General features: G+C 38.9%; 1 protein-coding gene across 1 annotated transcript in view; it reads right to left on the bottom strand.

The window, feature by feature from the left end:
* eIF2Bgamma (eukaryotic translation initiation factor 2B subunit gamma) overlaps positions 1-26,186 on the bottom strand; it is a 110,485-nt gene extending 84,299 nt beyond the window's left edge. Inside the window, exons 1-3 of the mRNA XM_067137355.2 lie at positions 26,024-26,186; positions 21,640-21,804; positions 9,862-10,016 (exon numbers count right to left, since the gene is read on the bottom strand). Coding sequence (XP_066993456.1) covers positions 9,862-10,016; positions 21,640-21,796 — 312 coding nt within the window. The 5' untranslated portion in view covers positions 21,797-21,804; positions 26,024-26,186. The remainder of the gene's footprint in view (positions 1-9,861; positions 10,017-21,639; positions 21,805-26,023) is intronic.
* Between the last annotated feature and the right edge of the window lie 438 nt (positions 26,187-26,624).

Below are 26,624 nucleotides of genomic sequence, written 5' to 3'. Positions count from 1 at the left end.
TTATTTACCTGCACAGGTCGAATGCCCTGTAATATTTTTTCTTTCTGTTGCTGTTTATTCTTTTCTTGAATATCTGTACAGATTTTGGAAAAAGATCGAACACTTCCCCAGGTAAACTGTTCCACTCCTTCACGCCTTTCCCAGTGAATGAAAATTTACCCCAATCATTTCTGCTAAAATCCCGCCTAATTTTATACTTGTGTCCAGCCCTACCAATATAATTATTTTCCAGCTGAAGCCTCTCACTGATTTCCCCCCATTTCTCCTCTCCTGTATAGGCTCTGTATAATCCTATAAGTCTAGTTTTCTCCCTTCTCTTACTTAAAGCTTCCCACCAAAGTTTCTCTAACATTTCTGATACACTACTTTTTCTCCTGAAATCCCCTGTTACAAAACTTGCTGCTTTCCTCTGCACGTCATCTATTTCTTTTATTAGGTATTCCTGGTGAGGATACCAAATACTGTTTGCATATTCCAATAATGGACGAACCATATTTACGTAATTTTTCTCTTTTAATTCTTTGTTGCATTCTTTAAGTAGCCTCATTATGACATGTAACGATCTGTATGCTTTCCCAACAATATCATTAACATGACCCTTCCAATGCAAATTACTTTCAGATCTCACACCTAAGTATTTGCACTTGCTATCTTTTGGGACAATTACTTCATCCATAGTATATTTAAATTCAGTTTTAAGCTCCTGTTTGTAAATGTTGTGACAAGTTATTTGCCTCCATTTGATTTGATTTACCTTCATATTATTCTCTTCAACTCATTGTTGGATACTGTCAAGGTCCCATTGAAATTCAGTACAATTCTCTATGTTATTTATTTCCCTATCAGCTGATGTAACTGCACTTCACTACGGAATTCTACATTGTATACAGCATTCTAGGTTATGTAATGTACATGTTGTGAGCAAGATTGTATTAAATTGCACAGCTATTAACGTTACCCTAGAAACGCGACCGGGAAGTCACCAAACGTATTTTCTCATCTGAAGACTGAGTTAGGAAATTTTCACTAACGATAGGCTCGCTTGCCTATCATCAGCCACAATCAGGTTGGGGAGTTTTTATTATAATGGCAGACACTCTCCACCTGCCTTTTTAGATCCTCAGAAAGACTCTCTTAGTGGTTTTCAAACTGAAATGAACATAGGTCATTACAATGACTTCAGTACGAACAGTGCGATTAAAAGCAATGCTTTCATATGAAATAATCAAATGAAAAACCACATATATTCTCACTTGTAATGAACAGGACTAAACTGCCGATCTAACAGTCCAAAGTTCCAGAGCTGGAATGACCAGGCCGCAGGCATCCATGATCCATAAACACTCTCGGTCTTTTTTTGGCGGGGGTTGGGGGTCAAAAAGTGGAGAGTCCCAGGGCAAAAACTATGCCCGTTTATTAATCTGTTATTTAGGAGTATCCGTTGAGTTGGAAAATCTCAATTCACTACACTGGCGGGGGGGAAAAAAACTATCTGACTTAGAGGCAAATTTTTCCTCCAAGCCAGAGAAGAAACCTCCTCCTCACTGCTAATCTATATATATATATATATATATATATATATAGATATAAAGAGTTTTGTCTGTTCATTGCTCAGAAGTTAAAAAGGATGGTATTTCTGTATCGGTCGTGTCCATAGTAGCAAGGAAATATACTTTTTAATTTTCCGTAATTTCTGTCTGTCTGTATGTATGTATGTACGTACGTACGTATGTATGTATGTATGTATGTATGTACATGCATCACGAGAAAACGGCTGAAGAGAATTTAATGAAAATCAGTGTTTAAAGTCCGGGAGTAAGTCGCTGCAATCTAGGCCATAAATAATCTTATTCATGCGGAGAGAAATGGTAGTTTAGGGGAAGCCTAAACTTTAATTCTCAAATTTTTATGTTATTAGTGGTCCTATCTTAATGAAAATCAGTATACAAAGTTGGAAAATAAGTCGCTAGAATCTAGGCCAGGGATGGCGAACCTATGCCACGCGTCACTAGGTGACACGCGAACACGATTTCGGTGGCACGCCACATGAACGTAATAAAGTTTTATATATATATTGTACTACAGAAAATACTTATCGTACAGTGTTTCACATGTAAGAAATAAATATCAAAAATCGAAATACCAGTTCCATCCGGACGTGGAATATGGCAACACTGCTACACTGATAGTTCCGAAAGTCAAGTGAGATAACAATGTCGTTTTCTGGTGGTTTTGTATACGGACCTCGCAAACATGTTTTTGGTGCCGAAAAGAACAGAAACTTAACAAAGGTAATGACTGGATTTTTCAAAAGCAGTGGACAAGGGAATTCAGACTGACAGAAAGATGTGTTGCCTATGTTTGAAAACCATTGTACCCCTCACATTTAATATAAAGCGCCATTTCGAGACTAATCATTCAAATGTTTGTTCCGTGACAAATAATGAAAGAAGAGAGTTCGTGTCACAAAATATTGAACATTACACAAAACAAACTAGTTCTTTTGTATCATCTTTTCGGTCAGGGAAATAAGTACGGCTGTTTCCATCTGTCTCACTGCATAGTACAGCATGCATGGGGAACCACTTTCTGAGGGTGAGTTCTTGAAATAAACTTCCTTATTGATGTCCGACACATTATTTGAAAACTTTCCTAACAAACAACAAATAATTAACAGAATGAAAGGAATGCCAGCCAGCTGAACTGCTATCAAGGCTAGAATAATAAGAATGAGTGAAGAAGTTTGGGAACAATTACTGAAAGCTAATTTGGATAACTCTCAGGATGTATGCAGTATGTTTTGATGAAAGCATGGATGTGACCTTACAAGCAAGGAAATGTGATGAGGTAGTAAATTGTTGAGCATACGAACTACAACATGGAAAGATAATGAAGCTTTTATTTTTATATCTAATAATAATTATCTTTCTACAATTTGTTTTACGTCGCACCGACACAGATAGGTCTTATGGCGCTGATGGGAGAGAAAACGCTTACGACTGGGAAGGAAACCGCCATTGCCTTAACTGAGATACAGCCCCAGCATTTGCCTGGTGTGAAAAGAGGAAACCACGGAAAACCATCTTCGGGGCTGCCGACAGTGGGGCCCGAACCCACTATACCCCGGTCGCAAGCTCACAGCTGCGTGCTCCTAACTGGGCGGCTAACTCGCCCGGCAATAATATTTAATGACGAAGTGTGTTACAATGGGAGCTTATTATTTATTTATTTGCAAATAATAATAGGTATTCTCAAAATTTACATATTTGAAAAAGTATTTTTTGCAATATTTGCAAAATACGACCATGGAACATGCCATCAAATGTATTTACAAGATATATATCTAATAAATAAATAAATAAATAAATAAATAAATAAATAAATAAATAAATAAATAAATAAGGGGGGGGTTGTGGGTTGTAGCCATTCCTTAAAGGAAAATAACAAGTGGCACAGTGAACATTTGAGAATAATAAACCAGACTTAAAGTGGCACACTAGTTGGAAAAGGTTCGCCATCCCTGATCTAGGCCATAAATAATTTTATTCACGCGGAGTGGAATGGTATTTTAGGGGAAGGCCTAAAATTTAATTCTCAAATATTTGTGTTATTAGTGGTCCTATTGACCAATACCACTTTACTAAAGTTATATAGTATTAAATTTCCAATCATTTAGGTCTTATACATTTTTACCGTACCAGCTATGATAACAGAGATATTCATGAATTTGAATTTTTGTTACTAAGTCCATATCAGCACCAAGTCATGAGAAAATGGGTAAACAGAATTGAATGAAAATTAGTATGTAAAGTCGGGGAATAAGGAACTACAGTGTACCTATAAATAATTTCGTAAGACACCCTAATATCACAGAGTCGTAAGAAAACTAAATGTGAAGGCCTACAATACAGAAATCTCATAATATTCAACAACAATAACATTACATTGACCCTTGGTTGTTGTGATGTGCTTTGTGTCTTCTGTTGCCAGTCATGTCCGATAGATGGGATTACTGCTGTTTACAGAGGTTTTTTTTTTTACTTTCTTTACGTCGCACTGACTCAGATAGGTGTTATGGCGACGATGGGATAGGAAAGGACTAGGAGTGGAAAGGAAGCGGCCCTGGTGTTAATTACGGTACAGCCATAGCATTTGCCTAGTGTGAAAATGGGAGACCACGGAAAACCACCTTCACGGCTGTCGACAGTGGGTTTTGAACCCACTATCTCCCGGATGCAAGCTCACAGCTGGCGCCCCTAACCGCACGGCCAACTCATCCAGTACTGTCAAATCAGCACAGCAACAACTTCTTTTGGGAAGCTTAGCTGGCATGTCTTCTTGTCCCATGACCTGCAGCTACACAAAAAACTGACTCTGTATAAAACTGTTATACTCCCAACTCTTCTGTATGCTTCTGAGACTTGGTATCCCTATTGACAGTATATCAAGATGTTAGATTGTTTCCACCTGAAATGTCTCAAATCAGTCCTGGGCATCAAGTGAAATGATTAAATCAGAATACTGATGTACTTTGAAAGGCAAACATATCAGGTATTGAGACACTGCTCACTCAAAATCTCATTACCTCCATGGGCAAACGTCTCTTCATACCAGAAAAACATGTATCCTGTGACGTTATCTGCAAAGTGAATGCCTAGGTTAGGTTGCAGTTTGATAGTTGCCTCATGTAGTACAGTGGAACCTCGATTATCCGTTCCCGGGAAATACGTTTTCCCGGAATATGCGTTCAAATTACGTGGTCCCGCGAGCATCGTAATTAAATCACGTTGTAAAAGTCCCGCATTATCCGTTCCTCGAAGAAACGATTTCCCGGATCAACCGTCCAGAAATTCCAGTCCCATCAACGCTAAATCCTCGATCAATCGTTTTTTAATAAACTGTATCTCACGAAAGGACGGCTATGGCATATTTATAGATCTTGGCGTTAACGCCCCGTCACTGCGATAATTAAAGCAAGTACTGTACCCGTACTGGAAAAGCGATCGGCGGTGAACTTGCATAAGGGACCACCTTATCATCGCACTCGGGTGGTATTGTTTAGAGAATCTCGGAAAATCATAAAGCAGAAAGTGGCCACAACAATAATTGCAAGGAGACACGGCGCATTCGACAGCTCTGCTTGAAGACGGAACGAGTTTCGTCGAATGTTCGCACTTATAAAACGTCCATATTATGTCCAGGGTTAGATGTTTATATTTTTACATTTTTTTCGTTCGTACTGCCGAAGAGGTTTTCGGCACTTTGCTCAGGGCACTGCAGAGTAACTGGGCTTTCAGGCAGGAATCGAAACTGCTCCTTCTTAAAACAAATTCAGTATTTTTGATATTATCCTACATGATTATGTTAGCGAGACCAAAACAGATGTTGCACCTTACATAAAAAATTAAAAAAAGAAAGCCATGGGAGGTTTTGGGATTGCCTATTACTGTAAGACTGGAAATTTTACGTTTTCGTGTTAAAATACCAAAAAACCGCAGTCGTTTTATTTGCGCACGTTACATTTTAAATGGTTGGTATCATTTCAAACTCGTACTGACATGTGCAGCGAGCGCGCTTTACAGATGACCTCAAGGTCACGAATAACCGTAATTTCTGAAGTTTTGATATTTCTTTTATCTTTCCAATTTGATTGGATTTGTGACGCGCAGAATTGAATATAATGCATTCGAGAACTTTTAAGAATTGATACTTACATTTGAAACCATGTTTTCGAGTTCAACATAACCTTTAAAAAGTCGATGTAGACCTAATTTGCGCGGTACGAGATTTTCAGAAACTGACTACGAACAGTATACCGGGGACCAAATTACAATGAGAGATTAAGAAATGAACGGGTTTCGCTATCATTTTGGGTGCTTTTGTATCTAATGTGCTTTATTTTATTAGATGAGAGAATTAAAAACTACTTGTGGTCGATTGTCGTTTGGCTTGGCGTTATTAGAATTTTCGAAGAGTTTGGCTAGGCTAATCAAAGTTGCTGAACTGAAAGTTGTTTTCACGGGAAACTGACGAAGATTCCCCTGTAAAACTGAATATAAAGTCTCGAGATTTTGAACTCGCGTATCGGTAATTAATGCGGTTTCGCGGTCTAACATGCCCGCCTCCCATCCAGAGGGCCCGGGTTCGATTGCGACAAGGTCAGGCAATTTTACCTGGATATAAGTGTGATTCCAGGTCCACTCAGCCTACGTGATTACCTTTAATTGTGCAGCTATCTAATGGTGAGATGGCGACCCCGATCTACAGAGCGAGGAATATCGGCCGAGGGGATTCGTCGCACTGACCATGTGCACCTCGTAATCTGCAGGCCTTCGGGCTGAACAGCGGTCACTTGGCAGGCAAAGTCCCACTGGGGCTGTAGTTTGGTTTGGTTTAGGAGTTTTTGTAAGATTATAATTATACATATTTCATTTTTGTGATGTTTAGCCAAATTGTTGATGGTTTTCATTCATTCCCGGATGTTCCGTTTTCCCGTGTTGTACGTTTTATTTTCATGGTCCCTCGAAAAACGGAGAATCGAGGTTTCACTGTACATACTCCTGTATGTAAGGGTAAGTAGTGACAGCACTTTCTGCAATGCACATTGAACTACCAGGTTTCTGTGAATTCACTCCATCTGACTTCATTAACTCTCTTTCTATAGTGCATGATGAATTTCCTATCAGCTTGATGATTTTGCTGTAAGGATCACTCATAAGCTAAATATGGAACAAGTCACATGTATCATGTCTAGATGGGCAAAACTTCAGATCAGTCAAGTGCCTTTGAAAACTTAGCAGTAAAAACAATATGGTATGTGTGAAAAGATAGGTTATTTTCATAAAAGTCTTTCCATAGTTTATATCTGCTTGGATCTGGACTTATATACTGTTTATTTATTTTCTTTGCCCTGGGATAGCAGTTTCCTTTCTAGAAATTTTATTTCCTATTTTCTATGAACTGTTTTGTTACCCTTTTTTTCAACATAAGCCATACCTCCACGTTTCTTGTGTTTTACAATAGTACTTACACTACATTTGGAAATGACAAAAACCCCACTGAAAAATCACTGACAGGCTTGAAGAATTTCTCCCTTTCCATTATAGGTGATGTAAGTCTGAAACTGACTATCAGCTGGTCGCTTTATGCACCATGCATTCTTCTCTTTAACAATCCAATATGCACACGGGACATCACATAAAAATTCTACGTTAAAATCATGCCAGAGACATTTCTTCTCTCCACGCGACAGACTTCTGCATTTCAACTTGCATTAACCCTCCGGTGGACGCGCCTTGAAAAATTACATCGATGGGCGCGTGCCGCATGTAGTGCGGCTCCTACAAAATATCACTTATATGCACATTTTGGGGAGAAATGTGAAAATGTGAGGCCATTTTCATGGAGTTACTTTGCCAACTCATAACTGGAGTATTAGTTGTCGGTGGTAACGTTTCGGTTCGAATTTTGTAACAATGTCAAATCGTTTACTGAACATCACATAAGGAACTGTTTTCTGAATTTTGGAATACAGCTCAAAATTAGATATGTAATATGATATGCTGTGACACAGGGCGTATATTTTATGCCATATTTGGCCGGTTTGTTTGGTATATACTGCATGAAATCCCAATGCCCTCGAAATCATACGAGCATTTCGTCTACTGTGACAAACTCACTATGCGAATAATTCAATTGACAATTGTTCAAGAAGCTTGTATGCCATTTCCTAATAGCTGCTGACTTATCACATTGTTGTCATTCTTGACCAGTGTGTACATTATCAAATCAAAGTGCTCGCATTAAAAAAAAAAAAAAAGGGAAGAAAGAAACAGCTTGAGACTGAATACAGCTTAGGATAGGCATACCAGTACTGTCTACTTTCCACAGATCTTCTGCGTAAGTGTATCTTTTTTTTTTTCACTCCGATCAGGAATCAACCCCCAAAAAGAGCCATTATTTCTGTTCTTGTTTTATCATCACAGTCTCTCTCTCAATTTGTCAATAAATATATTAGTTTATGAAATGATATTTTGAATTATATCAAAATCAAAGAACGTTAGAAACGCATCAAGTTCCATTCTAGTATCCGCTGCAACTCGTTTTGGACCGGGAAAAGTTTCTATTATAATTTTCGACCTAGTTTTGCCTGTTTCAAAAACCGGTTTCCTACACCACATTGTGCCTAAGTCTTTACCAAATAAAATCTGAAATCATCTCCGTCGTCAGGTTCCCCTGCTCCCAAATCTACTGACTAATCCGTATCACTATCCTCTTCTTCCTCCATCACAACTACATGTCCGTAATCACTGTCCTCATCCTCGCGGAATTCAGGTTGAAGATCTGGATCATCATCGGAAAGCTCTAGAAGGAGAATTTCCTCCATGATTGCCAATCTTCCAGCCCTTTCAAAGAAAATAGATAAGTAATCTTTCGAACATTTCTTCACATCAAGGAACAATTCATGAACAAAACAAAAGGAATATCCTATATTTACAGTAATGAAATTGATCTGAAACATATAGTATTTGCTGATCTGGAAAATAATAATGGAACGTTCACAACAAGAAGACTTATACGAATAATATTCATATCACAATGGACGTGCTGCACGAACTACGAAACAAGCACACACGAAGCGAACACGTCCTACATCAAGTGCGAAAGAAACTGTCACGGGAGTGGGCGCACACTTCACTCAGTGCGGCATCACGGCACCTGTCAACTTCAATAGACCACAGACGACTGACAAGAGGCAGATAAGCTATCAACTGAGTTGAAACCTAGTGGTCATATAATGATCATAGTATACCTTGGCTTCCAAGGCAGAAAATAACTACATTCACCAGCAAAGTGAAAACAAACAAATTTACCGCAATATGTGTAGCCGCACGCCCACTGGAGAGTTAAACAAAGAAAACCTTTTTTTTTTCTTAATTGACAAATATACATACAAAATCTTTTATTTAGTCCAATGTTTACAAGAATTTTTTTTTTTCACCTACATAAATCTAATCCAATAATTGGGTAAATTTAACCTAAAGGTTGAGTTCTAAATCATTTTGTGCTTCATGTAAAATCGGGAAAGATAAAATCTGAGAATTGTGGCACCAATAAAAAGAAAAACAAATATCAGTTTCTTAAGAAATGATGGAACTTACCTCTCTAGCTGCTGACCTTTTTTTCTAGGATCTCATTGTTGTTTTTCCTTGTGTAGGGCAGTCTCCTGCACTTCTCAACTTTTTTTCGCTCTACTTGTTTGCACCCCTCCCCACATTTCCTTCTCTTCCTCTTTTCTTTCGTATATAAGTCCATATATGATGATGATTGTTCACAAATGAAGACAAAATCTAATTTACAATAGCTCAGAAAATCATTGAAAAGATGGTAAAATGTATCAGGTAGCTTATGACACGTGCGTCGGTTTTTACACATCATCGTTGGGAGATACCACTGGTGACATCTAGTGAGCACAGGACATACATCATAATTTAACTTTTAACTAATTTCTTCAAGTTATGGCATGCTGTTACTTACGTGGCTCCAACAGTTATAGATAGTGCAAGCAATATTTTTCAAACATCCTATCGTATAAAAGACTGATATCATTAATGCTGAGAAAAAGTTTAAATGACAATCACTACGGGAAACTATAGCAAAATTACTATCGATAGGTCTAGAAGAATACAGTATAATATTTAAATTTATACATGCAAAAATTACAATTCAACTATTTAAATCAAGTAAGTGTAATTTCAAAAGCCTGCACGATCAACAGTTAGAGATTATATCTAAATAAGTGTCGATTCACAAGCTTTGCACAATCAAAATCCAACAGTTACAGATAAGAAATTCATTCACCTTAATTCTTTCACCAAGAAATCTTAGTGAATCAGCCGTTCCCCAGTCTTCGCCAGCAGGAATACCCACAATATCCAGGCGAATCTTCAAGCCACAGCGATCTAATGTCAGCTGCACATCAGACCGAACTGTCTCTAACACAATCAATATAACATCTGAAAACACAAATAGATAAAATGAATGATTTTCAAAACTCTCAGAAAATCAATGAACCTCAGACTTGAAATGTTAGTCCATATATAGTACTACAATAGAATCCATTGAAGGATATGTAATTATTTTTGTTGTAGTTGCTTTATTTGAGGGAGTTGGAAAATGTCTTCAACATGCTTCTATGCTAGGCACTACCCCAGCATTCATCCATAGTTCAAGTGAGAAACCACAGAAAACTGCTCCTGGATAGCAAGAGTGAGATTTTAATCAACTTCACTTCAGAATTGTGTTATCTGAGGCTGTGAACATCTTGCCAATCCTAGCATGTTTCCTTCAGGATCAAATATCTTTGGCCAAATTCACTAAAGATTAACTTTATTGGAGTTGGTTAGTCATCAGCCTTTTGTTCCCAAGATAACAGGTTCACGAACTGAGGTTGGTCATATCTAAGGGCATTTAAATGCAGCATCTCCCTGCCATTGACTTCCAGCATGTGAAAGAACTCTTGCAGGAGCAAAATTATCATATCACAATGTAGCAGTTAGAAAAACCACATTGCTAAAAAAAAAGGGCACATCGTTCCTAACTACATTGTATGTATGAATAGTGAGAAGAGATTGGACTATTATAGCAATAACATGTCCTGTTTACATAACAGAGGAATCCATTGTCATCTGGATGCTTGGGAGTTATCACTGTCAGTTGAAATGTACAAATGCTTCATTTTGAAGTATGTGTAAGGTTGGTCAGTGTGTCATATTTACAAGTCATGGCTGGTAGTGCTGTCTGAGGTAGGCAAAAGGGGAAACAGTTGTCAAATGAAGCCACTTGTGCACTTACACTGCTTCAAGAAGGCTAATTGCAGGGATAGGTTTCCAGAATATTAAGGAGCTGATCACGAGGGAAATATCAAAATTTATAGTCAAAGCCAAATTCTCATTTTGATGGTTGATTCCACATGGTGTAAGAATACAAGCAAAAAATGAGCTATTGTCCTCTTTTCCACTTCAACATCCAAAAATCAAAATTGGAATCCTTGATGTCACACAAACACAGTAGCACAACTGGATATCCCTGCAAGAGAGCTGCATGGTAAGAGGGTACACAACAATCAACTGAGCCAGCAAGGCAGAGTCTTTCGCTGCATGTGTTTTAAAGACAACTGATTCTAAGGGATGAACGTAAAGCAAAAAAGATTGGCAGTGATGGAATATTCAAAACACAAGTCATTTTGACACTATGAACAACGAAAACACACTTAATTGCTACTCTGTTCCCCGTATATTTTATTTTTCATTTCCAGGCAGTATTTAATGGGCACTAAAAACTCAGCAGGTTGCACTGTTACATATTTCCAAGCAAACAAAGAATCTTAGAGATGAGAACTGCAAATGAACGAAACACTGTAATTTAAGAATTATATATCTACTAGCAGTTTCCCGCTGGTTCTGCCCGCCATGTACAAAGTATGGTGTTGTTCATTACTATCCTCACGGATGTATTTGCAAAGTTTTGAGTTATTGAAATAAAGCACATGATTTGCTGTGGTAATAGAATGTAATATTATGTCAACAAAACACTTGAAAATACATCACACAAAGAAATTGAATTAAATGTTCTTTGGAAAGACACTGCACGCCGAACTGTTAAAAAGTCCTTCAACGATCGTCATGGAGACAAATGATCCACTGAGTGTTTTAGACCAAAACGAACTGCATACCTCAATTAGAATGAAAGATATGATTGCTTCAATAAGAAAAAATGTTGAAGAAATGAGACGTCAAATTGAATGTGCACTCATAACTTTCCTCAGAATCAACCAATTTGAATAGTTAAGAGCTGAAATGAAAGAGCTTGATCCACTGAGTGTTCTTAGGCCAAACCAAAATCTGTACCTCAATTAGAACCAAAGATATGATTGCTTCAAAGAGACAAAAATTGAAAAAATCAAATAATTTGAGGAAGGCGGAAGTTAAGTGATTTATAGTACCTGATAACAAATCTGTGCATGGATATCTATCATTTAAAAAAAGAATGAAGGAAATCGACCGGATAGAATGGCCGGACTGACTGACTTTAGTTTTTATAATTTTTTTAAATATATAGATGGCAACCCAGTCTAGAATGCCAAGAATAACGGCCGAGAGTATTGATCGTGTTGACCATGTCACCTAGTAATCTGCAGGCCTTCGGGGTGAGCAGCGGTCGCTTCGTAGGCCACAGCCCTTTGGGGCTGTTGTACCATTGCAAAAATCTTTGTCTTGATAAGAAATCATAAGTTCTGACAATCTACAGTATAAAGATTTCAACTGTCGAAGGAAGAACCTGACCAAGGGTTGGAATTTTCCAATGATACAGGGAGGAATCTGAAGTAACTCAATGGTTATTCCCAGCTCCATGGCTAAATGGTTAGCATGCTGGCCTTTGGTCACAGGGGTCCCGGGTTCGATTCCCGGCAGGGTCAGGAATTTTAACCATCATTGGTTAATTCCCCTGGCACGAGGGTTAGGTGTATGTGTTGTCTTCATCATCATTTCATCCTCATCATTACGCACAGGTCACCTACGGGTTTCAAGTCAAAAGACCTGCATCTGGCAAGCTGAACATGTCCTCGGACACTCCCGGCACTGAAAGCCAAACGCCATTCCATTCCGTTCCATTCCATTCTTGTTGAAATGTTCTGAAGACAAGCTACACTATGTGATCAAAAGTATCCGGGCACCCGCAAAATCATAAGTTTTTCATCTTAGGTGCATTGTGCTGCCACCTACTGCTAGGTACTCCATAGCAGCGACCTCAGTAGTCATTAGACATCGTGAGAGAGCAGAATGGGGCGCTCCACTGAACTCACTGACTTCGAACATGGTCAGGTGATGGGGTGTCACTTGTGTCAGAAGTCTTTATGCGAGATTTCCACACTCCTAAACATCGCTAAATCCACTGTTTCTGATGTGATAGTGAAGTGGAAACGTGAAGGGACACGTACAGCACGAAAGTGTACAGGCTGACCTCGTCTGTTGACTGACAGAGACCGCCGACAGTTGAAGAGGGTCGTAAAGAGTAATAGGCAGGCATCTATCCAGACCATCACACAGGAATTTCAAACTGCATCAGGATCCACTCCAAGTACTATGACAGTTTAGCGGGAGGTGAGAAAACTTGGATTACATGGTCGAGCGGCTGTCCATAAGCCACACATCACGCAGGTCAATGCCAAACGATGCCTCGCTTGGTGTAAGGAGCGCAAACATTGGACGATTAAACAGTGAAAAAATGTTATGTGGAGTGACGAATCACGATACACAATGTGGCGATCCGATGGCAGGGTGTGGGTATGGCGAATGCCCGGTGAACGTCACCTGCCAGCATGTATAGGGCCAACAGTAAAATTTAGAGGCGGTGGTGTTATGGTGTGGTCGTGCTTTTCATGGAGGGGGCTTACACCCCTTGTTGTTTTGCGTGGCACTATCACAGCACAAGTCTACATTGATGTTTTAAGCACATTCTTGCTTCCCACTGTTGAAGAGCACTTCGGGGATGGCGACTGCATCTTTCAACATGATCGAGCACCTGTTCATAATGCACGGCCTGTGACGGAATGGTTACACGACAATAACATCCTTGTCATGGACTACCCTGCACAGAGTCCTGACCTGAATTCTATAGAATATCTTTGGGATGTTTTGGAACGACGACTTCGTGCCAGGCTTCACCGACTGACATTGCTACCTCTCCTCAGAGCAGCGCTCCGTGAAGAATGGGTTGCCATTAAACATTGTTTAGGAAGCCTTTCTCGTTGACAGTCGAGATTTCTTCTGAGGACGCAGAGTACAGTTCTCTGCGAAACGTAAAGAATTTCACATTATTTTCTTGACACGGCGTAAGCCCATAATATAGATGTTGATTCCCATAAGGAATCAACAGGTCGGGGATGAGGCAAGATGAAATTATATGGCACATTTTTATGGCTGGATGCCCTTCCTGATGCCAACCTCAGTTGAGGAGCTAATGAAGATGAAATGAATGATGGTGAATGAAATTGGGTAAGGAGGTGGAAGGGTTCAGCTGTGACCTATGAACAGGAACTGAAAGGAAGTGAAAATCAGAAATAATTTATTATTTTTAACAATCCTCAAAAACACAATAATACCCACTTCCTGTTAAACTGGTATCATAGAACCAACTCTCTGGCTCATCGGTCTCTGCACCTCTGCGCACGCTCAAACATCAGCAGCTAGGGTCGTCCAATTGAACCGGTTACAGTCATATATAATTGAAATGTGTGACCGAATAAGGGTATATGTTACACCCAGCATGTTTCCAGTTATGAGCTTGATAAGGTTGAAGAGCTTCAATATGCCTCGCAGTAAGCAAATGCACACGTAGACCCTTATTCCACACAAGGTAATTCTCTAACATAACTTGTGGAAATTGTGTGGAAGAGTCCTTAGAGTATTTCTCTGCCAAGTACTCAACATGGGTAAAAATGTAACATAGACCCTTAATCGGCCGCATGCTTCAATTTATAAGTGAAGTTTGTCCCTAGATTTGTCAGTCTTCCGGTTCAAAGCAGCAGCTCATTTTTTGCATGTGGTCTGTTTACACCAACTGGAATCAACCATCAAAATGAGAAGTGGTTTTCAGCATGATAATTTTCTAATACTTCCCTGGCAGAATAATCTTCTTTTCTTCATGGGCCTCTAAATATCAGTTCCTAATTAGAGTTGACCTCTCCCTGGCAGAATATGAATTTTTTCCTTTGTAAAGTAAATATGATTTGGTATGTGTGGAAACATTTCCAAGAGAATTGAAAAATTTCTAGGAGAATGGAAGCATTGTCAGGCACCCTACTACAGGCTACAAAGGGAAAACAACCCAAAGGTAGGTTCAGTCTGTGCATCTGCAAGCTCTCCTAAACCACTAAGTTACAGCACAATCACTACAGATGGACCTATAGCAGACTTCTGGAGTATGGATTGGTGAACAAACAGTAAGAAACAGGCTTTGAGGGGCCAATTTAAGATCCAACCAACCACTTGCAATTCCTGTACTAGACAATATCATGGCAGGAGACTGCAGTTTAATAGAAATAATTTGTGTTACGGAGTTATCCGTGGTAGTTAGAGGTGAAAGAAGGTGCTGGGATGAAAAGGTCTCAACTTACGAAATTAAAGCTAATTTCAAACTTTAACAAAGGTTATATTTTCTTTTCAAGATCAAGAAATAACAAGAATAACAGGTACTCAGTAGCATATCAACAAGTTAAGGATGTACAATTACAGTTTATTAATGGATTTTGGGCTTCGAGCCCCAGATTCACAATCCCTAAGCAATGAGCTCAACTTTACTTATGAACAAGGTTCAACAAAGGGGCAGAAAACTCCAATCATGCCAAGGAGCACTAGCTCCCAATTACCCAGTAAAGCCTGCTCGAGGCACACACAAACCAAATTTAAGAAAGAGCAACCCGCTCTTAAAGTTGAAGCCTATTCAAAGGCCACACCAAACTCCACCTTTAAGCTGCCCTCCAGGCACATAAGAACAGGGGTAAAAATACCCAACCTACTGAGGCCTATACAGTAAAGAAACAGGACAATTACATGGCCCCAAAATACCAACTTGAGTGGAGAACTTCACTCCTAATACACCTTTTTTAAAACCTATTTGGCTCTTAGGCCGCTTATGCAAGGGCTAATTCCATACTACGGAGGTGACACGATAGGAAAATTTATTACATTATGAAGCGAAGAAAAACGGTTATGGAAACGTAGTCACCTCAAAAACAATATGAGAGGGAGCTCGAGAGGGTGAGGCACTCTCTATCCCGATTTGTAGTTAAAGAGACAGAATTTATACCAAGTATCTTTTACATTTTAAAGGAAGGCTACATGATAAAAGTTTCGAACCTGCCCCGAGGGTTAAACTGCTGAGCTAGCAAGAAATGAAGTTATTAAAAGGCCATTACCTTATGGAAGAACTGCTGCCCGAAGGAAGAGGCGCTTCCCGCCCCCTGCTACATAATCACACTAGGAAAGATGTTACTGAAGTGGCCCCGAGACCAGAAAATCAGCAGTTTAAATACCCTCGTGGATCATTCGAGACCTTTCAAGAATGAGAACCCACACCCCACCCCCAACTTTATTGGCTACGATCAAGCAACATATCCATATCAGAGAAGACATACGTTATTGGTCAAAAATTAATTAGAGAAATTCGGGACTGGCTAAATTTAAAACAAGCGGAAAGAGAAGGGTTATACTGCCAACCCAAAAAATGACTGAAAGAAATTTAACAAAGAACAAACTTATGAACACAAAATTTCTCAAAAAACAGTTCCTTCACTTCGCACCAGGGTGCACAATTTTAGTTCTTCAGTAGTGCCATCTAGAAGAGAATGTTCACACTTCTCACTACAGAGAAAACAAATATAAATCGAAAAAGACACAGTTCAGAACTCTGAACTCTTCAAAATTTACAATAGCGACATCTTCTGAGAAACTTTAGAATTAACATGGTTGTTAAAGCTCAGGCTTCCTCCAGTAGAGGAGTTTCAACTGGCGCAATGTTTGAATTAGCGGCGCAGAGGTGTACCGCCCGGTACAATTTGCATTGACACCTAAGCCATAGGTGTCCTGTGCTGTTCTCGGATGAATCCCCATTTCATGTTACATTGTTCAGATGGTTGTCTGCGATTCTGGAGAAGATGTGGGAAGCAATCCCATCTGATAGCTGTAAATCCATCGTTGCTTAGGGGATGAATCTGTAATGGTGTAGGTGGGCATAAGTCTTCACATGAAATCGATCTCTTGATCATTCGCAATAGATCCACAACTGCTCGACAGTACAATGCTAATACTGTTTGGAGACTCTTGCAAGAACAAATCGTGCAAATAATGGAGTGGCCACACACACGTCCCAACTTGAATATGATTGAACAAGTCTGGAACCAACTGGAAGAATGCATTCAAGCAACAAATCCATCACCCCAAACAATACAAGCCTTTGAAGATGACCTTTTGGAAGAGCAGGAATGTCTGCCTCAACTGAACTTGTGGCACCTTGTCAGAAGCATCAGAAGGCACTGTGAAACTATTATCCATGTGAGGGGTGGCAATCCTCCTTATTAAGATGCTTAATTTCCATGTAGACATTTTAGCGTATGACCAGGGATCATTTTGCTTATATGCTGTGCAATAATGTCATTTTAAGTGTCCAAAGAATGCTTTTCATTTCTGTACCGGGAGGTACACCTCCGCGCTGCTAATTCAAACATTGCGCCTGTTGGAACTCCTCTACTGGAGGAAGCCTGAACTTTAACAACCATGTTAATTCTAAAGTTTATCAGAAGATGTCTCTACTGTAAATTTTGAAGTGTTCTGAACTATGTCAATTTCGATTCGTGTTTGTCTGCTCCATAGCAAGAACTTTGAACATTCTCTAACAGATGTCTCTACCAAAATTGATAACGCTCTCTGGTGTAAAGGAATGAACTGTCCGGAAGAAATTTAACATTCATAAGTTTTGTTTTTGCTAAATTTTGTTCTGTGGTTTGAGAGTTGGCAATATAATCCTTTCTTTCCGCCTGTTTTGTATGTAGCCAATCAGGAATTTCTGTAATTAATTTTCCACCAATAAGGTGTTTCTTCTTCGTCTGGTGTATTAGTTTTTGCTGTTATCCAATAAAATTTTGTGGGCGGGTTGTAATCATTCAAGAAACGTCTCGAATTTTCCGCGAGGGTATATAAACTGCTGATTTTTTGGTCTCCTTGGCACTTCAGTAACATCTTTCTTTGTGTGATTACGTAGCAGGGGGCAGGAAGCACCTCTTTCTTCAGGCAGCAGTTCATCCATCAGGTAATGGCCTTTTAACAACTTCTTTACTTGCTAGCTCAGCAGTTTAACCCTCGGGGCAGGTTCGAAACTTTTATCATGTAACCTTCCTGTAAAATGTAATAGACACTTGGTATAAAATTCTGTCTCTTTGACTACAAATCGGGATAGAGAGTGCCTACCCTCTCGAGCTCCCTCTCATATTGTTTTTGAGGTGACTATGTTTTCATACCTGTTTTTCTTCGTTTCATAATGTAATTAATTTTCCTATCGTGTCACCTCCGTAGTATGGGATTAGCCCTTGTATAAGCGGCCTAAAAGCCAAATAGGTTTTAAAAAGGTGTATTTGGAGTGCTAGTTACGCCTCCACTCAAGTTGGTATTTTGGGGCCATGTAATTGTCCTGTTTCTTTATGGAATAGGCCTCAGTAGGTTGGGTATTTTTACCCCTGTTATTGTGTGCCTGGAAGGCAGCTTGAAAGTCGAGTTTGGTGTGGCCTTTGAATTGGCTTGAACTTTGAGAGCGGGTTGCTCTTTCTTAAATTTGGTTTCTGTGTGCCTCGAGCAGGCTTTACTGGGTAATTGGGAGCTAGAGCTCCTTGGTATGATTGGGGTCTTCTGCCCCTTTGTTAAACCTTGTGTATAAGTAAGTTGGGCTCATTGCTCAGGGATTGTGTTTCTGGAACTTGAAGCCCTAAATACATTAATAAACTGTAATTGTACATTCTTATTTTGTTGCTATATAACTAAGTTCCTGTTGTACTTGTTATTTCTTGATCTCGAAAAGAAAATATAACCTTGTTGAAATTTAAATTAACTTTAATTTTGTAAGTTGAGACCTCGTCATCCCAGCATCTTCTTTCACCTCTAACTACCACGGATAACTCCGTAACAATTTCAATTATTAATTATTACAAAGAAGGTGGTTTGATTTCATTGCAAGTCTGTTTTTATTTCAATATGTATGTGTATCATGGAAGTATGAACATATAAAAAGTGACCAATTTCCTTTTCTGAGCAGCGTATTGCTCTTACCATTATCATCATCATCCTCTTCTTCATCAACAACAACAAAAACAGAGTTGCCTGCTTTCATTACACCCAAAGCTGGATGAAAATAATCAATTTAACTATATTCTACTTCGGCAGAATGTTGTTATACCTATTCCCAAGAAAGCCGGTGCTGACAGGTGTGAAAATTACCGCACCATTAGTTTAGTATCTCATGCCTGCAAAATTTTAACATGTATTATTTACAGAAGAATGGAAAAACAAGTTGAAGCTGAGTTGGGAGAAGATCAATTTGGCTTCAGAAGAAATGTAGGAACACGTGAAGCAATCCCGACTTTACGTCTGATCTTAGAGGATCGAATCAAGAAGGACAAGCCCACGTACATGGCATTCGTAGATCTAGAAAAGGCATTCGATAATGTTGATTGGACCAAGCTATTTATGATTCTGAAGATGATAGGGATCAGATACCGAGAACGAAGAATTATCTACAATCTGTATAAAAATCAGGCTGCAGTGATACGAATCGATGGCCTTGAAAAAGAAGCAGAAATCCAGAAAGAAGTGAGGCAAGGCTGCAGTTTGTCCCCTCTCCTTTTCAGTGTTTACATAGAACAGGCAGTAAAGGAAATCAAAGATAAATTTGGAAGGGGAATCACAGTCCAAGGAGAGGAAATCAAAACCTTGAGATTTGCCGATGATATTGTTATTTTATCTGAGACTGCAGAAGATCTCGAGAAGTTGCTAAATGGTATGGATGAAGTCTTGGGTAAGGAGTACAAGATGAAAATAAATAAGTCCAAAACAAAAGTAATGGAGTGCAGTCGAACGAAGGCAGGTGATGTAGGAAATATCAGATTAGGAAATGAAGTCTTAAACGAAGTAGATGAATATTGTTACTTGGGTAGTAAAATAACTAACGATGGCAGAAGTAAGGAGGACATAAAATGCAGACTAGCACAAGCAAGGAAGAGCTTTCTTAAGGAAAGAAATTTGCTCACTTCAAACATTGATATCAGAATTAGAAAGATGTTTTTGAAGACTTTCGTGTGGAGCGTGGCATTGTATGGAAGTGAAACATGGACGACAACTAGCTCAGAAAGAAAGAGAATAGAAGCTTTTGAAATGTGGTGTTACAGAAGAATGCTGAAGGTGAGATGGATAGATCGAATCACGAATGAAGAGATACTGAATCGAATTGGTGAGAGGAGATCGATTTGGCTAAATTTGACGAGAAGAAGAGATAGAACGATAGGACACATCTTAAGACACCCCAGGACTTGTTCAGTAGGTTTTTGAAGGAAGTGTAGGTGGTAAGAACGGTAGGGGTAGACCAAGGCGTGAATATGACATTCAGATTAGAGCAGATGTAGGATGCAATAGTTACGTAGAAATGAAAAGGTTAGCACAGGATAGGGTGGCATGGAGAGCTGCATCAAACCAGTCTATGGACTGATGACTCAAACAACAACAACATTCTACTTCTATATTGTTTCATATGGATAATATGTTACACAGAAAGGAAACATCAATACGTGTGTGAAGAATCTTATTTGCTTTACATACCACTAACTACTTTTACGGTTTTCAGAGATGCCGACGTCCCACAGGAGTTTTTTTATATGCCAGTAAATCTAGCGACACAAGGCTGACATATTTGAGCACCTTCAAATACCACCGGACTGAGCCAGGATCGAACCTGCCAAGTTGGGGTCAGAAGGCCACTGCCTCAACTGTCTGAGCCACTCAGCCCAGAAAAATAGAGTTAATGGACAAAATACACAAGGATTATATCAATGATCCTTGCTGAGACTGCTAGGTTGTGCTCAGAAGGCCAGTGCTCTACCACCTGAGCTACTCAGCCTGACCCTTTAATTCTCTAATGAGTTTCACAACGTATAAAAATTCAAATAAACCCTTTTAGTTTACATGTATCATATCTTCTAATTATGCAGCTTTACCAAAATAAGCTCTTTGGCATCATGAGATTTAAGAAATTCAGCAAATTCAGAGTAGTTTATAGCAGTGGAACTACACCCCAAAGCATACAAACAAATGTTTTCACTATATCTAATTTCAGCCATAATTTTTGTAGTTCCATATATTTAAAACATACTAACACATACCAAACTACTAATATGACAAATATTGGTAAGTTACTGAATCAGTCAAAACGAAAAACTGGTACTTTAAAATTATTTTTAAAATGTCCATGCAGGTCAAATATTTGTTTATAGGAAGAAGAGTTAGGGACTGGAATAACTTGTCAAGGGAGATATTCGATAAATTTCAGATTCCCTTGAAATTATTTTAAGAAAATACTAGGTAGACAACTGCCCCCCGGGCAACTGCCTCAAATGCAGATCTGTGGTAATTCATTCACTCATTTATTCATTCAGACGGTGTCCTACTTGACCAACTTAACTGGTCAAAATAGAAATAGTTACAATTTAACATAATGATAAATTAATGGTTAAGAAGCAAGTAAGAGTGTATTCAGTAGCTCCAAGAAACAGGGTCTACATAATCATGATTTGTTTTTTTGTTTTTTTCCAGCACGACATTTATACAAATTCTGAATTCTTAGCTACTATCAGTCTAAGCAGTTTATGAGCCATTTCAGTGCCAAAGCCTAGCAAGTATTACTAAACATAATTTTGTACCTACCCTGCTTCTGAAGCATTGTGTACGAGCAAAGTTTCAGAATCATACGATAAAAAACCCAATACTCTATTTACCAAAGAATGGTTAAGTCATTAAAGAGCTTCAAATCTATATATTATACCTTGAAATCCTGCTTGCTCTAGCATCCGCAAGGGATACCAAACCATTGGTTGATTCCCAATCGGCAGTAGACACTTTGGACGCCCAGCTGTGATCTCTGTCATGCGAGACCCCTTCCCACCGGCCATTACCACAGCTTGGAATTCACAGGTAACCATCTTCCAGCCTGATAAAAACCAAGAAAATTCACTCCAATACATTATTAATATTTAACAATTATATACTTCATTAAAGTATGAAGGCTTTCACGGCCGGTGTCAATATAATAAAATTCTTCCGGGCTGTTATGCCGTGGTCCACTCCTCTCGCTTCTCCCAGACGTTTCGACTACTGCTGCGGTAGTCGAAATGTCTGGGAGAAGCGAGAGGAGTGGACCACGGCATAACAGCCCGGAAGAATTTTATTATATAATTATATACTTCTATTAGCAGGCACCCTATGGGTGAGAGCAGTAGAATACATCCACAGTCGTAAGAAGTAAAAACGGTAAACCCAGGAGCCTCAACTTCCATGCGTGAGTTGGCGATAATTCGTCCCCTAGCTGAGTCTGTTATTGTGCCAGGCTCCTCAATTTCATCTTTTTTTATCTGACCTAACATGATCAACTCTTGTTCTATTCCAACTCTGACCAGTACTGGATTTGCAAAGCCTAAGACATCTTTCATTTTCACTTTGGAACTTGCCTTCTTTTGTCACCTTCATATCTGTTTTTATCCCTTTGATTAGTGTTACCTTCTTTTGCTGATGCCTTCACATTTACTTTTTTTCCTCCCTCTGATTAGTGTTAAGACAGGACGGTTGCCTGGTTGTATAGTTGCTCAGAAAAAGAAATGGGTGCATGGCATTGAATGTTCCTCACATTTAATATTTTATCAGACTTTAATTATTATTAAAATATAATTCACCACCCATGTAAATACAAACTCTGTGGATACACACAATAAGTATTAGGCTATAACTTATCCATAGATTAAATTGTTAATGTTAATTGCTTTACATCTCACTAACTACTTTTACGGGTTTCGGAGACGACGAGGTGCCAGAATTTAGTCCTGCAGGAGTTCTTTTACGTGCCAGTAAATCTACCGTGGAGTGGGGTGAAATTGATCATTCTCAATCTGTTATTACCCGTTACTTCTATATTAATGGAGATAATACAGTCAATAAAATACTCTCGTACTAAGCTCAGATAGTAGAACATCATATGTAGTGCATAATTTTTCATGATATTTTTACGACTGTAAAAAATAAAAAATTGTCAGTGATCAATTTCACCCATAGTGTGGTGTCAGATTGATCAGCTTCCATGAATAGCATTGATGTGGAGAAGAGGCTTTCATATATGACCAATTTCACCCCTAGCCAATTCTACCAAGTAGTTTTCTAGCAATGGTTTGTTGAATTTAAGGGGGTGAGATTGATCGATGGGTTGAGATTGATCAAATTAGATTCTCTTAATCATCTTTATTATTATCGCCATTTAAACTACTAGCCCGATTGGATGGGATTTCTTCTTCATCCTCAGACTCATCTGATTGTCCTAAGCAGGTGATACTCCTTCCAGGAATCATTTTCAGCTGCCTGTTTCTGCGCAGGGTATTATTTTCCTTATATCGCTGTTCTTTCAAAAACTCTGTCAATGAATTATTGATATTCTCTTCCATGTTAGGGTCAGTACTGTAAGGGAGTTTGCTACCTTCTCAGCATCCAATGGGTACACACCTGTTGCCCTAAAACGAGCCTGTAGGTTCTTCTTTATTGCTGACTGGCATTCATCATCATTCTTTTGATGGACACTATCATTTTCTCAAGTTTCCCTTAGAAGCTGTGGAAACTGTGGCTTAGGAAGCCCGGTCTAATCTCTGTTCCTAGGCTTTCATACTGTTGGTGTCTTATGCCACGCTAGTTTCATGAGCCAAAAGAAAGCCACATCTAAAAGCTGGCATATATTTTTGGAATTAGGTGGTAAGCAAACAAAGAAGATGGTGTCATTGCATGACTGCAGAACTTCTGGAGAAAAGTGGGAAGATGGGTTATCTCCCAGAAGCAGTTTCTTCCCTGGCAAACACTTTGCATGAGGCAGAAAAATTGTATCAGACCAGTCACAGAATGTCCTGTTGTATCTTGCTCCTCTAAAACAGCATGGTGCATCACAACACGGTTGGCCTCTTGGTCAATTTCCCACCCAAGTACTGTAAAGCCTTATGCACGATTTGCCTAGATGTTTGTTGCAAGTCTTTTGCCTGCTTTGTCCTTGTGTCTGCTGAGCAAACCCCCGCCCCAGTCTGGTCCTTGAAGATTGTTTTTAAATTTTGAGGCCTGTCTATCATTCTTATTTGAATAATATTGGAAAAACATTCTCATATTGAATGAATCAAGTGGAAAACCCCAATCTGCACAGCTTATGACGGCTTTTGTTAGTTTTTCTTCCTCTAACCTAAACACAGTTTGTCTGCCATGTTTCTTATTATTGAGAGTGCCATAACTGAGTTTATGCTTCTCAGCAGCTTTTCTCAGAGACACATTGTCTATTACATCTTGTAGGGCAGCACTGATCTGTCCTTCAGAGAAATTGCCATATGTTCTACTGCCAGGCTTCTTTTTATATACCCTTCCCATTGTGATGCCTAGTATTTTAAAAAAATCTTAATTATTAAGGAATTAAACAAACTATTTTTAAAACGGGTAGAAAACAGTTAAGGTTAAAAGTGATCAATGTCACCCCATCAAGTTTGAAGGTTAATATCACCCTCAGGAATGAATATTTAAGAAAAAAATTTCATTAACTAATAGCCCATGAATAGCAGTAACAGATAACTATGATGGTAATGCTGTGTTTCTATAACTTTAAGACTGAACTTTCTTATTATTTATAGTACAGAAATAGGTGATTATCAGGAAATATTTTCACATGCTTCCAAACACATTCCACTATGTTGTACACACCCTGTTTTTATAGTTCACCAACTTCAAAATCTGAACTCTTTGCTAACATAAAAATAAGAAAACTCCCTAAAATCACTTAGGCTGCACAGAATGAAATTTAAAGTGAAATGTTTTGATCAATCTCACCCCTTAGGATCAATGTCACCCCACTCCACGGTACTGACGCAAGACTGACGTATCTGAGCACCTTCAAATACCACCGGACTGAACTAAGATCGAACCTGCCAAGCTGGGGTCAGAAGGCCAGCGCCTCATCCGTCTGAGCCACTTAGCCCGGCAGGTGAAATTGTTTCTGAGAAAAATGTATCTCCAAGAAACTTAATACAATACCATGGGCTCTTTTTTTTTCTTTCAAGAAAATGCACTACTTTCTTAAAAAACAATAATGATAACCTTGGATAGATAGATAGATAGATAGATAGATAGATAAATTACCAGTAGACCATCAGTAAAACACACAAGCCTGATACTTCACTGTTCTGATGTGTCTTGCAACGCATGTATAGTCTTAAACGAATCTAGTTTACCGAGACCTAGTTCATGGTCTGGTATTCTGTAGTAGGCCTAATCTCCCCTTATGTGAAAAACGGGGCCAGCAACTGAGTGGCCAAGAATGTGGTTATGAAAGTTGAGATCCTGTTTAAAATGGAATAGGAGAGAGTACCGGATATAATCTATGCCATGACCCTCACTGTGTAAAAGCAGGTAGCCGAACGCAATCTAATGTATGTCCATAGACCATTAGGTATAGAATTTTACAACAACTGAGTACGGTATTTCTACCGACATTCTCCACAGTATGCTTACAATGGTCGTAATGGTGAAGATAGTGATACTAATGAGTTTAGTGTCCCATCAACTAAGGTATGTTTTAACAGACCCCACACTGCCACAATGTTGCCTTGAAAAAGGTTTCCGATTAAGTATATAGGCCTAATCAACTAAATGGAATAAGGAGACTGATATTGATGGAAAAGCATCAAAGTAAAGTGTAGGCATTTGAAATCACGTTTACCAGACGAGACTTTTTGGCAGTGTAACGTCGATGTGCCAGGTATATAGACAGATAACCCAGCAGTAGCCCTTCATTAAACACCCAAGCCTGATACTTCAATTTAATTTTCAGAAAAACAGGGGTGGGAAAGAGGTAGCTGTAGCCTTAATCAAGGTACGGTCTCAGTATTTGCCTAATGCCACGGAAAACCATCTTCAAAACCGCCGATAGTACAGTTCGAACTATCTCGCATATCAAAACTAGGCAGTTGAGGACAACTGCCGATAACGCTGTTCCACTACAGAGGTTGGCAGTAGGACGAAAGAAATCATGAAATGATGTTGATAATTCACCTAACCACATAAAGTTAGTATATGTTGCACACGTCTAAAACAGCTCATAAATTTTAATTTTCAACCAAAATTAGTACAATATGCATACTCACTAAAAGAAACTGGCACGATGTCAATTCTTTGAATAAAAGAAAGAGGGGCGGTTACGTTTATATATACAAGCAGTAAATGCAATACACCATAACCTAGAAATAAATCAGTTCTGTTCGTGAAGTTGATTTGGGCTCGTTATTTCACCCAGACATAGAAATAAATCTAAGTTGCATCAAGAACTGTCAGGAAAGAGCTTATCTCGCTAGCTACGGGCGTTACCAACTTACTAAGATTCTCGATATATCTTAAAATTTTCTGGTATCAAAACAAATATCATAAGTTACTTGTGGATCTTTGCGTTAAGGTGGAATTAACAAAATAAATTATATGAATTATCCTGGTACAATTGTCCGGAATGTTACGATATGGTACCAAAACCTACTGAATGATGAAAACTGACGGTACCAAATTTGCAAATTCCATGTTAAGTATGTCTTGATGAATGACCAATATTGCAAAACGATTCGACCATAAGTGTAGAATACAAATTCCCAATGTTTTTCCAACACTGGCCGTGAATGAAATTAAATCTATTATTTATGTTAACAGAATACAGGAAGACGACAAACAGACAGAATTCAAATAATATTATTTCAGAAC

Source organism: Anabrus simplex, chromosome 1, assembly GCF_040414725.1.
Source record: "Anabrus simplex isolate iqAnaSimp1 chromosome 1, ASM4041472v1, whole genome shotgun sequence".
Classification (NCBI taxonomy): Eukaryota; Metazoa; Arthropoda; class Insecta; order Orthoptera; family Tettigoniidae; genus Anabrus; species Anabrus simplex.
The sequence above is the reverse complement of the archived record's forward strand: the minus strand, read 5'-3'. Positions and strand labels throughout refer to the sequence as shown.